General features: G+C 41.7%; 1 protein-coding gene across 3 annotated transcripts in view; it reads left to right on the forward strand.

The window, feature by feature from the left end:
* LOC309693225 (voltage-dependent R-type calcium channel subunit alpha-1E-like) overlaps positions 1-16017 on the forward strand; it is a 73899-nt gene that overhangs the window by 40094 nt on the left and 17788 nt on the right. For all 3 annotated transcript variants that reach the window (XM_082512265.1, XM_082512266.1, XM_082512267.1), the window contains 17 exons: positions 35-225; positions 403-506; positions 588-703; positions 1709-1762; positions 3020-3100; positions 3290-3499; positions 3653-3765; positions 4139-4251; positions 4413-4544; positions 4795-4864; positions 5248-5365; positions 5954-6021; positions 6111-6178; positions 10423-11190; positions 12522-12802; positions 13044-13176; positions 13934-14063. In XM_082512265.1, the coding sequence (XP_082368391.1) occupies positions 35-225; positions 403-506; positions 588-703; positions 1709-1762; positions 3020-3100; positions 3290-3499; positions 3653-3765; positions 4139-4251; positions 4413-4544; positions 4795-4864; positions 5248-5365; positions 5954-6021; positions 6111-6178; positions 10423-11190; positions 12522-12802; positions 13044-13176; positions 13934-14063 (2750 nt within the window). The remainder of the gene's footprint in view (positions 1-34; positions 226-402; positions 507-587; positions 704-1708; positions 1763-3019; positions 3101-3289; positions 3500-3652; positions 3766-4138; positions 4252-4412; positions 4545-4794; positions 4865-5247; positions 5366-5953; positions 6022-6110; positions 6179-10422; positions 11191-12521; positions 12803-13043; positions 13177-13933; positions 14064-16017) is intronic.

Consider the following 16017-nt stretch of genomic DNA (forward strand, 5'->3'; position numbering starts at 1 on the left):
TGGGCGCCGTGACATTTATGTTTCGTGCTTGTAGACAATGAGACTGTCGACTCGTCAGAGCTGGCATTTGCGTGCGGTGTGAGGAAGTGTCCTGAGAAGTACGACTGCAACGATACCTGGATCGGGCCCAATGACGGCATCACACAGTTCGACAACATCCTGTTTGCTGTTCTCACCGTCTTCCAGTGTATCACCATGGAGGGATGGACGGCTGTCCTCTATAACGTGAGCAGAAGCATTCAGCCTGAAAGTGAACCCTTAAACCCTTAATGCCTAGTGTTTCATATTTGATACACGAGTTTTTGAGACCTCTACATCGTCAGTGTGATCCCTCACCCCCTTGAAGGCTTGAGCACTGCAATGATGCTGAGTGTTTAATAACATAAAAATTATGGATTTCAGACCAACGATGCCTTGGGTATAACGTGGAACTGGATGTACTTCATTCCTCTCATCATTATTGGCTCGTTCTTTGTTTTGAATCTAGTTCTGGGAGTCCTGTCTGGGTAAGTGTGCCTCATTTATGTGAACATTTCTGTCCGTATTATGAGTGAAGACAGCTGCTTTCATATGTTTTATTTTTTCAGAGAATTTGCGAAGGAGAGAGAGAGGGTGGAGAACCGGAGGGCCTTTATGAAACTGCGTCGCCAGCAGCAGGTGGAAAGAGAACTGAATGGCTACCGAGCCTGGATAGACAGGGCAGGTACTGGGCAGCAGAACAACTTTACATCTTTTATTACAGTGAGTGTGGAGAGGCTTCAGTGACTTAATCCTGGATGTTTTGACGAGAAATGCAGCGGCTGATGAACTGAAGAAAAATGCTGAATCAATTAATCCATCAATTTTTTTTCTTTTTTTCTGGTCGTGGGAGAATTTCTATAACCAATTGTTTCCACATTGTTATAATACCACTAACAGTTCACTGTGGAATATTTAGTAGTGAGAACATTTCACAGCTGGACTGGTGAGTGAATGCTTTTGGCAATGTAAGGTTGAAACAAAGTGTTAGCCAGGATTCACTGTTCAGAAATATTCCAGCACGTACCTCCACCACAGTTTTGCTTCGCATAGCTGTTAAACAGAGTGAGCCAGGCTACCGTTTCCCCTTTATGTGCCGATACACTGAGTCTCTTCTTTTAATTAAAATGTAATCGCCCTGTTAAAAGCAACACAGTGATTTCATTACATTTTTGAAGAGAGACTGGTTTGCTGCAGACACCTTCAGACTTTTGGATCCGCAGCAGAGTAGCTGAGTTGAGTTGCAGCAAACGCACAGTGCTGTAATGGCAATCTACACTGCTAGGCTCCCACGCAAGCAGAGGGTGAGAAAAAGGTGATACTGACTCATTGACTTAAATTTGTGTGTGTGCTTATATACACGCGCTTCTGTGTGTTTGCATGTGCGTGTGTGTGTGTGTGTGAGAGAGAGAGAGAAAGAAAGAGAGTCGCTGTGCATGTGCAGTCATGTGTGCACGGGTGTGGGAGAGTGTGGGAAGAGAGGGAGAAAAGAGAGCGAGATATTGCGAGATTGTGAGCGAGAAAAGGAGCTCTGTCTTTAAGAAGGTCACACCGGCCTCTCAGTGCAGTGTTTGCATCAGTTTGGCCTCGGTTACAATGGGCGCTATGACTCTGAAATGTGGGTTTTTAGCTGTGGCTTGATTAAAAACAAATATTTCTGCATGTAACCTTCAGTTTTATTGTATTACAGAGGAGGTGATGCTTGCAGAGGAGAATAAAAGTTCAGGGAGATCACCGTTAGATGGTAAGTTCACATACTTTGCCCTTAGAATTATCTACATATACAGAGTGGATCAAAAAGAATCATCAGATTCTGAAAGGTTATATTTTTTTAAGTAATGGACAAAGAAGCTCGCAGTAAATTTAAAAATACATGGCCAAATATAAATGTTTACATTTAAAACTTACCAGTGCTCAATGTGTCCCCCTCCTGAGTCACGACATATGTACGAATGATAGTCCCATACTTTTACAAGCAAATCTGAAGTCACTGCAGCCGCTGCTACCTACCGGCAACCCCATGAAACTTATGAATCCCCTCTAACAGCACCTGTTTCGACAGGTATAGGTGAACGGCTGTGGAATTAAAGCGCTTCAAAATACACCGTGTATTTGTTGTGTTTGATACTGCAAATTTTGGTATTGCTCCGATACCAAGTAAATACAGGGCCAGTGCTGCCGATACCAATTCCGATGCTTTTAACTTAGAAACGGGAGAGCCGTGTGTTAATATTATTATGATGAATCATCACCAATTTTCATATTGTTAACACATTTAATGACCACTAAATCAGTGTGATCTTTATTTTTTCACAATAATTAGTTAATATAATAAACCACTTTTCAGCTTTTTATGTATTTTGAAACATTTTGTTTACTTGTTTTGGAGACCTGTAATGGAAATGTGGCTGCCTCTAAAGCACTTTGGATCAGCCTCTGTTGTTTAAATGTGCTATGGGCTATAAATAAAATAGACCTGACAGTCAGCACAAAAAGGTTCAAACATTTTTTTTGATATATTTTTTCATTTCCAAAACAAAATAGTTTATTTAACACAATTCAGTGGGCTGTTTACTGAAGTTAGAGGATGGAAACAAAGTATCAGTATCGATCCAATACCAAAACCAGCGTCGGTATTGATACTATCGATATTTGTATCGATCTCACACTTCTACCATGGATATCTCATACATATATCTCCTAACCTATAATGACTACTCAGACCTTAAACATGACTCAATATTTTATTGATAACCTGGAGGTTACCATTGCAACTAAGCTTATATTAATGTTATATCAATTTAATGGGTTAAAAAACGGGAAGTGCCTGATTTTAATGAGTTGTATTACAGGCACAGCTGTTGCTGTTATGTTATTTATGTGGACCTTTAGTGTGACAGCAGAAGTCACCATTTCACCCGTTGTTTTCATTTTCATTTCTGACGTAAAGTTAGCAAAGTTGAGGTTTTGGTAAAGTTGAACTTGTGTGAAACATCTTTAGTGCTGAAGAGATCAAGTAAGAAGACGGGTGCGCGGCGAGGAGCACCAGGGGATGAGAAGTATACAGACATGTCTACCGCCAGTGAGTGAAGCTCAGTTACTCACTGTCTTTACAGTAGGCTTCTTCCTACTTTCTTTACAGGATATCACCTGTGTCTGAGCTCTTGAGTTACTTATATACTGTACCTTTCACATGCATATGACTAACTCGAAAATTCCCCCGCCTCCCTCTGTAAAAATTCCTTTCTTATTCTCCCTCTTTCTCCTTCAGGCATGTCACGATCGAGAATGAATTTCCGCAGCGGCCGCCGCGGCCCCGCTGCCTACTTGCGACGTAAGGAGCGCATGTTGCGCATCTCGATCCGCCGCATGGTGAAGACAGACACTTTCTACTTGATGGTGCTCAGTCTGGTGGCTCTCAACACCATCTGTGTGGCCATTGTCCACCACAATCAACCCGACTGGCTCACCGTCTTCCTCTGTGGGTTTCTTTTGTGAATGTCTGTGCTGTTTGCTTTTTTTTTTTTTTTTAGATCAAAAAAGCGAAATCAGGTCAGAAAATACCTTCTTTCTGGCTGCACCCTGCTTCATTCTGCTTTCTGACTTTTGCTTTTTCCCCCTCTTTAATCTCCAGACTATGCAGAGTTTGTTTTCCTGGGGCTGTTTCTGGCTGAGATGTTTTTGAAAATGTATGGTCTGGGTTTCCGGCTGTACTTCCACTCATCTTTCAACTGCTTCGACTGTGGGGTGAGGTCCTTCATCTCCTTTTCTCACTCTGTGCTAGAATATATACATTTCTTGTGCTAAATGAAGACTAGGCTACTTAACGTCAGGGATACAATTTCTTATTACTTGAATAGATTATATAAACCAAAGTGAACCATCTTTACCAAGAACAAAGGGAGGACTGGACTTTATACACACAGTGGGCTGATTAGAGATATAATAATCAACACAGGTAAAAATGATGAAGGGACTAAAACTGAGCAAGAAAACCAACTTTCAAAGTAAATTAGAACATAAGTGAGAGAACTGATGGCAAAACAAAAAGAGGATTTCTACATTGCTGCACAGGTGAAGCATACAGAGCTTGATTTTTTCCTTCTGACATGTTTTGCAGGTTATTGTCGGCAGCATCTTTGAGGTGGTGTGGGGTTTCTTCAGGCCTGGCATGTCATTTGGCATCAGTGTGCTCAGGGCGCTGAGACTTCTGAGGATTTTTAAGATCACAAAGTAAGTGGGGCAGCAGGACAGTTCACAGAGAAAGTAAGTCATGACAGCCTGGGTTGCACAATGGTTGTTGAATTTTTACATGTTCCAGCTGACAAAAAAACCAACTAAACAAAAAAAAAACCCAGAGGGTGTATTATTTTATTATTATTTTCTTTTTCCAGATACTGGGCCTCTCTCAGGAATTTGGTGGTGTCCCTCATGAGCTCCATGAAGTCCATCATCAGCCTGCTTTTCCTTCTCTTCCTCTTCACTGTGGTGTTTGCTCTGCTGGGGATGCAGCTGTTTGGAGGGAGGTGCGTACTGACATCCTTAATTGTCAGTGAACTCGGCCAAATCGGTTTTCCTTTTGATTTCAATAATAATGGCACCGTTTTGAAAAACAGTATCTTCTTCCTAAGATCTAAACAGCAGTTTCCTCAATGGTGTCCTAAAATAAGAGGAGAGGAAGCGATATGTCCAGATGAAAATAGCTCTGCATCCTCCTCCTCCTCCCATTCTTCCTTGGTCATATCTGACCCTGCTTTCTATCTGCCTCCCCTCTAGGTTCATCTTTGAAGATTACACTCCCACCAACTTTGACACGTTTCCAGCTGCCATCATGACAGTGTTTCAGGTTTGGCTCCCACAGATCCCCTCATTTCTGCCTGCTCTCCATGACACATTGCACCCTGGGATATTTCTCACCCCAGGCGCAGATTAAACAACTCTGCTCGCTCGCTCGCTCGCCACCCCCTGCCTCCGTCATCATCCCACACATCCATACACACATATGCGCACATGAATATCAGACAAGGGAAATGTGGAAAAAGTCCACATCATATCTGCTACACATCCGCTGCACTGTAAAAGAGTGTTTTGATCAGCAGACACTGTAATTATTGCCTTGCTGCCATTTTAATACTATACTTTGAACTGGTTAGTAGACAGTGACTTTGTCTCCTGTGCAGTGAATCTGATGTGAGCAATGTGCAAAATATTCTGTGAATTTGCCCACAGATTTTGACCGGCGAGGACTGGAACGAGGTGATGTATAATGGGATCCGCTCGCAGGGAGGCGTTCAGTACGGCATGTGGTCATCCATCTACTTCATAGTGCTCACATTGTTTGGAAATTGTATCCTTGTTGACCTCAAAAGTGGTCAGAAAGCGCTGATAAAAAGCGTGATGCCTATAAGTGGTGGAAGTATTTTAGATAAAAATAGCGACATACCCGAGTGTTAAAATGCTTAATATCAACAGAAGTACGGCGAGTTAAACTAGTATAAAAATGTTGTATCAAAAGTAAAATCTTCAGCAGAATATCCTCTGGCATCAGTAACATTGATGTTCTTTGTGGTCTTTATTGGTAAATGCAATTAAAATAGATTTGTAGGTGAGTAAAAGGTGAAAGGAAAGTATACAAGTGGCTGATTAATGACCAAACATACCTACACCAGATCACAGCAAGTACAGTAGGGGTCAAAGGTGAGTCAGCAGCTGGGTGGAGAAGGATCAAAACAGAAATTTATATTTGACACCAGAGAGCGTCTTTGGATGGAAACAAGTGAGCAATATTTAGCGCTTTGGTGACATGACGGCATTTGATTTCGCGCTTTGCTTCAGTAGTCCTGAAGAGCAAGCTAACTGACATTCATGCGGTCGCCTAAAATGTGATTTTATTTGTACTTTTTGGCGTTTTTGTCCTTGACCGACATTACGACAGACACGCTGCTGAATGTCTTCTTGGCCATTGCCGTGGATAATCTGGCCAATGCACAGGAATTGACAAAGGTTTGCACTGTTTTTAAAGTTTGTGCTGTATGTGACACACGTTCTGCTGTTAACCGCTCTTCGATTGCGGGCGTGGTCTTCTTCTTTAGGATGAAGAGGAGGAAGAAGAGTTCTTCAACCAGAGATACGCCAGAGGAAGAGACGGCCTGATAGCTGAGTAAGTTACTGGTCGACATCTAACAAAAAAATCCACGTTTAAGATGAGATAACCACAGTCTTCACAGCTCTTAAGTAACTGAATTTGAAATTGGACTAAACTCTCTCACAGTTCCTCATTCTCAGTCGTTTTTTTAGTGTTTTTCCAAGTCATTTTCCAAGAAGTGAAATGAAGCTAATACTTAAGATATGAATGCTGTGGGGAAACTGATGGTTCCTCATCTTACTCTATTAGAGGGGAGATGTGTTAAAGTCAGATTAAAATAAGTCAAGATCATTTATTTCCACCATGAGAAGAAGTTGTAGGTGTAAGTGTCAAATGTTTAAAACAGTATGTTCCTTATTTCTTCAGCTGCGCGGTGAATGCAAGGTAGAAAGGCATGTTTAACGTACTGATGCCAAAATTATGAATGCAAATTGAATGTGCCTGATTTAAAAGCATGAGTCATTTCCGACTCTCCGAGCTGCATAACTGAAACTCCTGTGACTGCCTTGGCTTGTGATTGGTTATGGTCAGCCTCTTTTGTTAATCAGAGGGGTAATTCTTCACTGATTTCCTTGCTCCTTTCTGCGACCTGGCGGCTTTCCCACAGGTCTAATTATCCCATAAGTTTGGGAGGAGAAGGGCGGGAGGTGTACTTCAAAGGTTGTCGGGAACAGTGGGAAGTCTGAATGTGTGACTCTACTGGGAGGAGGCACACTTTGGAGTGGGTCTGATTTTGACCAAGTTTGCCTGATTAGTGTGACTCCGGCTCATCAGAATTTCCACTGTGACAATGACATTTTTTGTTGGAGGGCATAAAGATGTTGCGTAACATCTGCGTGTCCTGCAGAGGCACGTTAAACCTCTCACTGAGAACACTGACCTGGCTAGATTATGGCTGCACCTGTCCTTCCTGTGTTTTACACCTCAGACCTTTTTCACAGCAGATTTTCACTGTATTCGCAGGAAATGCACAGCTGCATTCAGGAAATCTAATGACGGCTGATTTCTTCTTGAGGAGAGTATTGTGGAGGCTGGCGCTCTGAATTAGCATACTGGGACATTTAATGGGCCACCACTAACATTTGAGCTATGACAAGTCAAAATGGCTGCTGTGAAAAGGGTCCATTAACTACAAATGTTACTAAGTCAGATTTTCCTGACCATATATAATTAGAGATTGATAAATGTGTTTTACCTTCTTCCCAAGTAGGCTTTTTATTTATGGTGCAATAAGAAAATCAACTTGCAGAGGCTCAAAGCTTCTTTTTTACAGAATAGTTTTATTCAACTGTTAATGTCTTGTAGTCGTTAAAATACTATTATACAGTAATGTTGAATAAAATGACTCTGTTGGTGCTTTTAGGCTTTGGTTTTAAAGTACAAATGTAGCAAACTTCCAAGAGTAGACAGTACTGTGCAAATGTCGTGAGCCACATCTCGTTTCTCTATATTTTGCTTCCAAGGAACCAGACTTTCATGTAAGTTTTTAAAGTGGTTTTGAGCAATAGTTCTCTAAGCTTTCTAAATGTCTTCCAAAGTGTTTCTTTGGAAAATGGCTGCTTTTTCACCAGTTTTCAATCCAGCCCTTGTACCTGACCATTTTTAGAGGATTAAGTTTTGTTTTGGTTTTTTTTTGTTTGTTTTTTTATTTGTTTTTATTTTGAGTTACTTACTCTGCATGATTAAAGCATAAAATGCACCTAACTCAAGGGACAAACCAGCGTAGTGTTTATACATAACAGACATAAAACAGTTAAAAATTGAATCTTAAACTATCATTTGTTCCAATTTCTTTGGTTGATCCTACAAAAAACAAGAGACAACAGAGTTTGACAGACATAAAATAGCATTTTTCCACCAACAAGGTGATTTCCAGAGAACTAGTAGCTGAAAACTTGCCATGTCTCAACATGGTGTGCAGTGTGTCCGTAAAAAAACTGAAGAAACTGGACAAGTGAAGAAGAAGAAGAAGTGGAAGGCCTAAAAAAATTATTCCAATACAGCATTCCAGTGGAAGGGAAGCAGGGAGAAAAGTCTGTGGTATTCCCAATAAGAAGTGCATGGAAAATCAGTGGCAACGGGTTTTATGAAGCAGTTATATAATACAAATTCAAATCAATATGTATGGAGCGATCAGGACACTGAGCATCTACAGCAGGGGTCTCCAACTCCAGTCCTCGAGAGCTACTGTCCTGCAGCTTTTAGATGTATCCTTGTTCTGACACACCTGAATCAAATGAATGGCTTGTTACCAAGCATTGCCAAACTTGATGGCGTGCTGAAAAGGTAATTCAACCTTTTGATTCTGCTGCGTTGAAGTAGGCATGCATCTAAAAGCTGCAGGACAGTAGCTCTCGAGGACTGGAGTTAGAGACCCCTGGTCTACAGCCATCTGTAAAACATGGTGGAGGCTCTGTCATGGTTTTGGGCTACATTTCAGCCAGTGGTATCAGAGGCTTTGCCAAAATTTGATTTTCATCCAGCATCCTACATTATCTGGAAAGCATCTAAATGGCAACACCTTACTGCTGAAATTGAAAAATTAGAATTGAAATTTATGCGTAGAGGAGGTCAGAACAGAGGTAAAACAGTTGAGGCTCTGTCATGGTTTGGGGTGCATTTTAACCAATGCTGTTGGCTCGAGAACTATTCCTGAAGACTACTTAGAGAAATGAGAAGAAAACCTGCCTAAGAGAGTTCAGGCTCTGTTGAAGAATAAAAATGGCCATACCAAATACTGACTTTCACCTTGTTTCAATTGTATAAACCAAATTTAAACAAATGAAGGGTCACTCAGTATTTTTTTTTAAAAATGTAACAAAAAAAAAGTATTAAAAATTATTCTTTAGAGATATGGCAGAGTGATGGGGAAAAAATCCTTCTGAACTTCTAATATGAACTTGTCTATTTTAGCTACTTCCAGTCAAGTCAAATCAGAAGCCGTTCAGCCAGGTTCCCCTAAAAAATAAAGAATTTGTTATTAGTGAATTAGAGAACAGACGCTGTGAAACAGAGAGTAGTAAAGGATATCAAAACAGTAGCAACTCTAGCATGCCATGCACATATTGTAAAATACTAGTGTCCACAAACAGCTGAGGCTGTACTTCTTTTTGCTGCTGTTCAGCAAAACACAAGGGAGCACCAAAGGGTGTGGCTGATGCTCCCATTTGTTTTAATTTGAAATGACGGTGCTATATTGCGACACCACCAAAGTCTCTGCAAGCTGATTTGTTACCATATGGATCAGGACTAGCTGCTGCCTGCACACCTGATCTACTCTGATCACCAGAAAAACATGACAAAAATCCCCAAAGCGATGCGATGTCAGGACACGCCTGCATAAACTCTCTCTTACTGGTCTCGGACTCTAGCTGTGACACTGAATGTATCATTTGTCTGTTACATATTTGAATGTTAGTCTCGTAAGTGCTGCAACAATCAAGGTGCTGATTTGATGTGTATTACAGTGTTCTTCTGGCTCCATCATGTTGTCTTGTTATATGCTTGTTACGTGGCACTGACCAAAATGTTGTGTTCGATCATATCAATCGATCATCAGCCATCAAGATCTTTGAATTTTGAATATATTTAATGTAAAACGTCCAAAACTATACAGCGGCCTTGAATGCAAAGTGTGCATTATGATAAATTAAATGCTAACTTCAGTCCTCTTTTGGATTCAATTGCAAGTACAGTTTGTTTCCTCTGGACGCGTTTCGTTCGGTGCCACAGCAAATGTTCTGTGTATGTTGTTAAACACTAATGTCTTGTTTTCAAATAATCACTCATTGATTACATGGACAACAAAAGAATCTGAATACCAGTAAGTATAACTGTATGCATCTGTGTCACACAGAATTTCTCTCTTGAGTTTTCGTACTCAATTTCCCTTAGATGTTACACAATGTTTGCACCTTGATCCTGCACCCTTCGTTTTTGTTCTCGTGGGTTTTTGTTTTTCTCTTTTACTTTCGATCTGTCCTTACTTCTCAGGCATTGTTTGAGTTTTTTGGATGCCTTTGTATTTTTTGCACATTTTTTTTTTCATGGGAATTTTTTTTGTGTGTGTTACTAATCAACTAACATTATAAATTCACAGAAAAGGTCTGTCCTTTTCTTGCAACTTTTATTTTACTTGTTTGCTTTTTAAAATATATTATTGGTATGCTAAATGAATAATAGTGTTCATGTCTTTTTTGGTCACTAATTCCTTAAGATGAATTGCAGAATATTTATTTCGAGTACATTGTGGTCCTCAGTGGCAGAAGAAGACCCTACCTGTATCGGAAACGTGCGATCCACAGGGGCCGGCCTACCTTTCCAGATGAACCGGATGGTGCACTGGCTGCTGCAGACGAGCAGCCCCTAAATGGCTCCAATGCCTTTGCCAACCGCCGCGAGAGGAGGAGAAAAGTTAACATGTCGGTGTGGGAGCAGAGAGCCAACCAGCTGCGCAAACGGCGCCAAATGGCGAGCAGAGAGGAGCTGTTCAGCAGCCCTACAGAAGACACCGTCGAAACTCCTACCATTCCCCACCACCCCTCCAACCTTTCCTCAGAGGCCAGCCCAGCTCACCTACCTGAGTCACCGATGTCGGTGGGGATGCCTCTTCCCGAACCTCCAATGTCCATCTCTATTCCCATGCCGGAGCCTCCAGCAGCTGAACCTCTGGTAAACCTCAGCGAGGAGAAGACAGGAGGACCAAACCACCGGGCGGCAGGTGGTGGCAGACACAGGATGGCCCGAAAGTTCAGGTCCAGTCAGGCGCCAGAAGATGGAGCCCGTCATAGACGCCACCGCCATCGCGAGGCTCGTATTGAGGCGAAGAGTCTGGACTGTACGCAAACGCCACACGAGGTGCTACATATCAGAAGGTCGCTCAGCCAGGAGAGAAAAGTACTGGATGAAAGAGAAGAAAGGGAAGAAAGGGAGGACAAAGAAAGAGGAGAGGAAGAAGGAAGCTCAGTCCACGATGATGGGACATGCATCGTTAACCCCTATGCAGAAGTTGGAGAAGATTGTATAAGGTAAGCCTGCTCTCATGCATTTCTCGACTGGTGGAAAGAAGCTAAAGTGTTTTAAATTTTAGGTCATTTGCATCATTTTATGTATAGATAATATTTTTACCTTTTATGCTATGCTATGCTTAGAAATAAACACCAAAGGATTACGAGGTAGGACACTCGTTCAACAGATGCAACAAGGAAATGCGTATATAGATACCGCAAAGCTGTGGCACAGTTTCTCCATGTAATGAAAAAAATTGTATTGTTACTTCAATTTAAGTTTATTCTGGAGCAGTTAAGCAAAAAGCAAAATTCATTTGTTCTATAGTAATTAGTTATATGGTCAAACATTCTCGGAGAGCAGCAACATGGCGTTAATACAGAGCAGACCAGGTGTCAGTGACAACAATAAAGGAAAAGCTGGGGTGGATGTGGGTTGCAAAGAGGATTGCATCAGTGGTGTTGGGAAGGTCACTTTTAAAATGTATTCCACTACAGATTACAGATTACATGCCCCAAAATGTATTTTGTAACGTATTCCGTTACGTTACTCAATGAGAGTGACGTATTCTGAATACTTTGGATTACTTAATATATTATCATGCTGTTTACAACTACATGAATGTACTATTGCTGTGTGATTTATTACTTTTACTGAAGGTTGCACTCCATACCAATACCAACTAGATTTTTAAATCATAATATAAAATGAATAACAGTAGGTGGACATTAGGTAAGGCTGCGCTTTATGCAGCGATCTCATATAGAAAACTATTCCGCGCGTATATAAAACAGGTCCGCCGCTCCGAACCGTAGTAAAGGGACCTCTGGCTAATACGTGGGTTCCGTGTCGGGCTCATAACCGAAAACTAGCTTCACTTTGTTGTCTGGGTCAACTTTGCAAGCGAGAGACAGAGAGAGGCGTAGAAAGGCTGCTCCAACAGAACTTATTGTTTCGGAGGAAAACACGACCACAGTGTACAGTCGAATCAATAGTTTACTTACAACGGGGCTCGTCAGGCACTCTTTTTGGCTGCAGTGGTTATTATCATATTTAAATGTTTCCATCTACCGTTTCTGCTCGGTGACAACTCGTACTTTTCCACTCTCCTTTTCGACTGTAACGGAATACAGTTACTCATATTTTGTATTTTAAATACGTAACGGCGGTACATGTATTTCGTTACTCACCAACACATGTGCATCAGTTAACTGACGTGGGCTGCTCTTGAGGTGATCCGTTACCACCTGATTTATTAGATTATCATTGTGCTCAGCTGTACTTTGTGATCTGCATGAATTAATGCCATGCTCGGTTTTGGTGAGTTGTTTTTTTGTTTTTTTTTTTACAGAGCTGCTGAATGCAGTGCAGATATTCCTGATCCTCCTCAGTGTGAACAGATAGTGGACAGCACCTGGTCAGAGCAGGTTGAGGGTGGCCACTCAGATCAGTATGAGCCACTGTGCCAAAACATCCCAGTGGAGACTGCTTTAGAGGCCACAGAGTTCACTGTGAGTGCTATAGAGTCAGAAAACCGTAAGGCATCCATCAAACGGGACAAGTCTAACCTGGAAGACAGCGTGACCATCGAAATGTCTGCACAGCCACTTCTGGAGCTCACACCCATGACAGGTAGCACTGTGACCACTTCTCATTGCAGTCCTTTGCACAATGCATCACAAAGTGGGATTTAGTGTCAGTATCACTGTACTACACTGTGTAGGCGTTCTTGACATCTGATAAAAGTGGCCACTAGTCTTTTTTTCCCCCTGAATCCACTGTGTTGGTGACTCACATTGTTCTTCCTTTGTCAGCTGTTCATGGACAGCTAAAACATTTTTTCTTTGCTCTCATGTGTCTGTCTGGGGTTTAGTGAACAATAAAGAGTTGGAGGCATACCAGTCTGACCAGAATGAAAATGAGGAGGACACAGAGGAGGAAGAACCTCCAATTCCTCCAAAACCTGTACCTCCAGACAGCATGTTCATCTTCAAGGCCTCCAACCCGTAAGATGTAGCCCAATCTTCCAAATCATTGATTATCTGATGGAATACAGTACTGTGCAAAAGTCTTAAGTCACCCATCATGTTTTAAAAAGATTTCAGTAGGAAAATGAGAAATAAGTGAAACATGAAACATACAGAGTGTATAAAGTGAAAACAGAGCTTGTATAATACAAGTAGTCTTTGTAGTTTATAGTTAAGAGTCAATAATTGTCATTGATGAAAATGAAGCCTCTACCAATCAGATAGTATTTCATGATGGATCAAAATCTGATGGCACCTTCTGCATTCATGATCCCTTCTCAAACACCACTGTGTGAAAGGCAACCCCAGATCCTCCACCATGTTTTACAGGTTGCCGTAGACACTCACTGATGTACCTCCCTCCCCAGCTCCTTCATGCATATTGACGATGTTGTGAACCAAGACTTTAAAATTTGGATTCATCACTCCATGAGACCTGTTGCGACTAATTTTCATCACAGTTCTTGTGTAATTCAACATACAACCGCCTTCTCTCTCCGTTTACCTTCCTTAATATTGGGTTATTAACAGCTGCCCTTCCACACAGAGCTTTCTGATGAGGCATTTTAAGAAATTACAAGAAAGTTCAGCTCCTTGGAAACAAAAGAAATAAGTGGTGACTCCAGACTTTTGCACAGCATTTTAAATACTTGTTTTCTTCTTGTTTGTAGTAGCAGTAGTTGTTTCTATGCATGCCACTCACGCAGTTATATGCATCTTCTTTGTTGTAATGTAGCATCAGGAGGATTTGTCATTATGTGGTCACTCTCCGCTATTTTGAGATGACCATCCTGCTTGTGATCGTGGCGAGCAGCATTGCACTGGCTGCCGAGGACCCTGTGTGCACTAATTCAGACAGGAACAAGGTGAGCTCAGACAACATCTGTCTTAAAGACTTTGTTTTTTTTATGAAAATGAGATTTACACAATCAAAATGATCATCAAATCACCCTCAGATGTCTTCCAGATGGCCTGAAATGGTCTCATGAAACTGTAGTTCAGTGCAAGTCTTTTAGGTTTGATCTCTAGTTGACATAACACTGTGTCAGCAACAATGTGCTGTGACACATTTGCTATCGCGCACATACAAGGTGGCAAGCAGCCTGATAGCTGCGCAGTTTGTTTTTCACGACTTTTCACTCATCTAAGTAGCATGGAACGTGTCAAGAGTGACCGAATAAGGACATATGAGTAAAATCCACACTGTGCTTGGGTATAAGTCGAGTCAGTCAAGTCAACAAATGCTGACAAGTGCTCAACAACATCAGGTTACAACACGTAATTTAAGGGATTAAATGAAAAGTAGGCACAAATCCCCATCAACGAGTCATTTTAGATTTTGCACAGTAGCTGCTCTCACTCACCAGTGCCTCTATGGTGGTTAACACCTTCACCTGACATACGGAAAAGCACCAGTTTAAGCCTCAAGGGGTCAAAAGCTTGTGTACTGCTAATGCTCATTCGAAGTCTGTAAAAAATGGGAGGATTGCATCAGGATGGGCATCTGGCTTAAAATTTGTTCCATATCAAATATGCGGATCCATCTGCTGGGGGGACCCCTTGGGAAGTGAAGGAGCAGCTGAAAGTACCCGGCTACTTATGCTCACTGGACACTTCATTAGTTACAACTTGCTGCTACTGGGTTGGGTTCAGAACTTCCTTAATTTCCAGTGGCACAGATTCAACAAGGAGCTGGAAACATTCCTCTGAGATTTTGGTCCATATTGACATGATAGCGTCAAACAGTTGCTGGAGACTTGTTCGCTGTACTGCCATTTCATTGCATTGCAAAGCTGCTCTGTTGGATTGAGAACTGGTGACTGTGGAGGCTGTCTGAGTACAGTGGTGTACTTTTCATGTTCAAGAAACCATTTTGAGACAATTTGAGCTTTGTGAGACCAGAAGATGGGTACATTGTGGTGTGAAAGGATTGGCATGGTCGGCAGCAATGGTAGACTGCAGTGCAGGAAAATTTCACACCTTTACACGATCACCGCCAGCTCAGGATGCAAGGCAGGATGGATCCATGCTTTGATGTCTGTGCCAATTCTGACCCTACCAGTTAAATGTCACAGCAGAAATCAAGACTCATCAGACCAGACAATGCTTTTCCAGCCTGCACTTTTAATACAAGACAGGATGGATCCATGCTTTCAATTCGCTAATGTCAAATTCTGACCAGGCAACATTTTTCTAATCTTTTATTGTTCAATTTTAGTAAGCTTGTACGAATTGTAGGGGCACCCGGCGTGGTCTTCTGACCATCTACTTCATTTGCTGACGAACTGTGCATTCAGAGATGCTCTTGTGCATACCTTGGTTGTAACAAATGTAACAAACTTCCTACCTGCCTGAGCGTGTGGCAGGTCTTTTGTGCGTTTCTACAGGAACTGGAGAGGAGGTGTGGCTTATTTTTAACTAACAACACTGGCAGCACCTGGGCCCTGAGAGCTCAGTTCCTGGGCGGTTCTTCTCCCCGAGACACCTTTTTGGATTTTGGTTACTCCTTCGTTTGTTCTCTTGCATTAAACAACCTTGCACATGCCATCTCTTCACTCATGCACTCATTTACACCACTGACAGTACTGACCACACAGTTTGTGGTTAGTGTAACTTATTTTCTTGTTAAAAATCAAAAATTTTAATTGTGTGCATCTCCCTTGTAGTCATTGCTGTGTGCCCCAATTTGTGACACTGAGCTACTGATCCCTTACTAACAGCTTAAGTTATTCTCCACTGACCTCTGGCATCATTTTTGTTCAGAAAACCAACACTCCCTAGATATTTTCTGTTTCTGACCATTCCCTGTATACCATAGAG

Source organism: Aulonocara stuartgranti (genome assembly GCF_965226115.1).
Source record: "Aulonocara stuartgranti genome assembly, chromosome: 18".
Lineage (NCBI taxonomy): Eukaryota > Metazoa > Chordata > Actinopteri > Cichliformes > Cichlidae > Aulonocara > Aulonocara stuartgranti.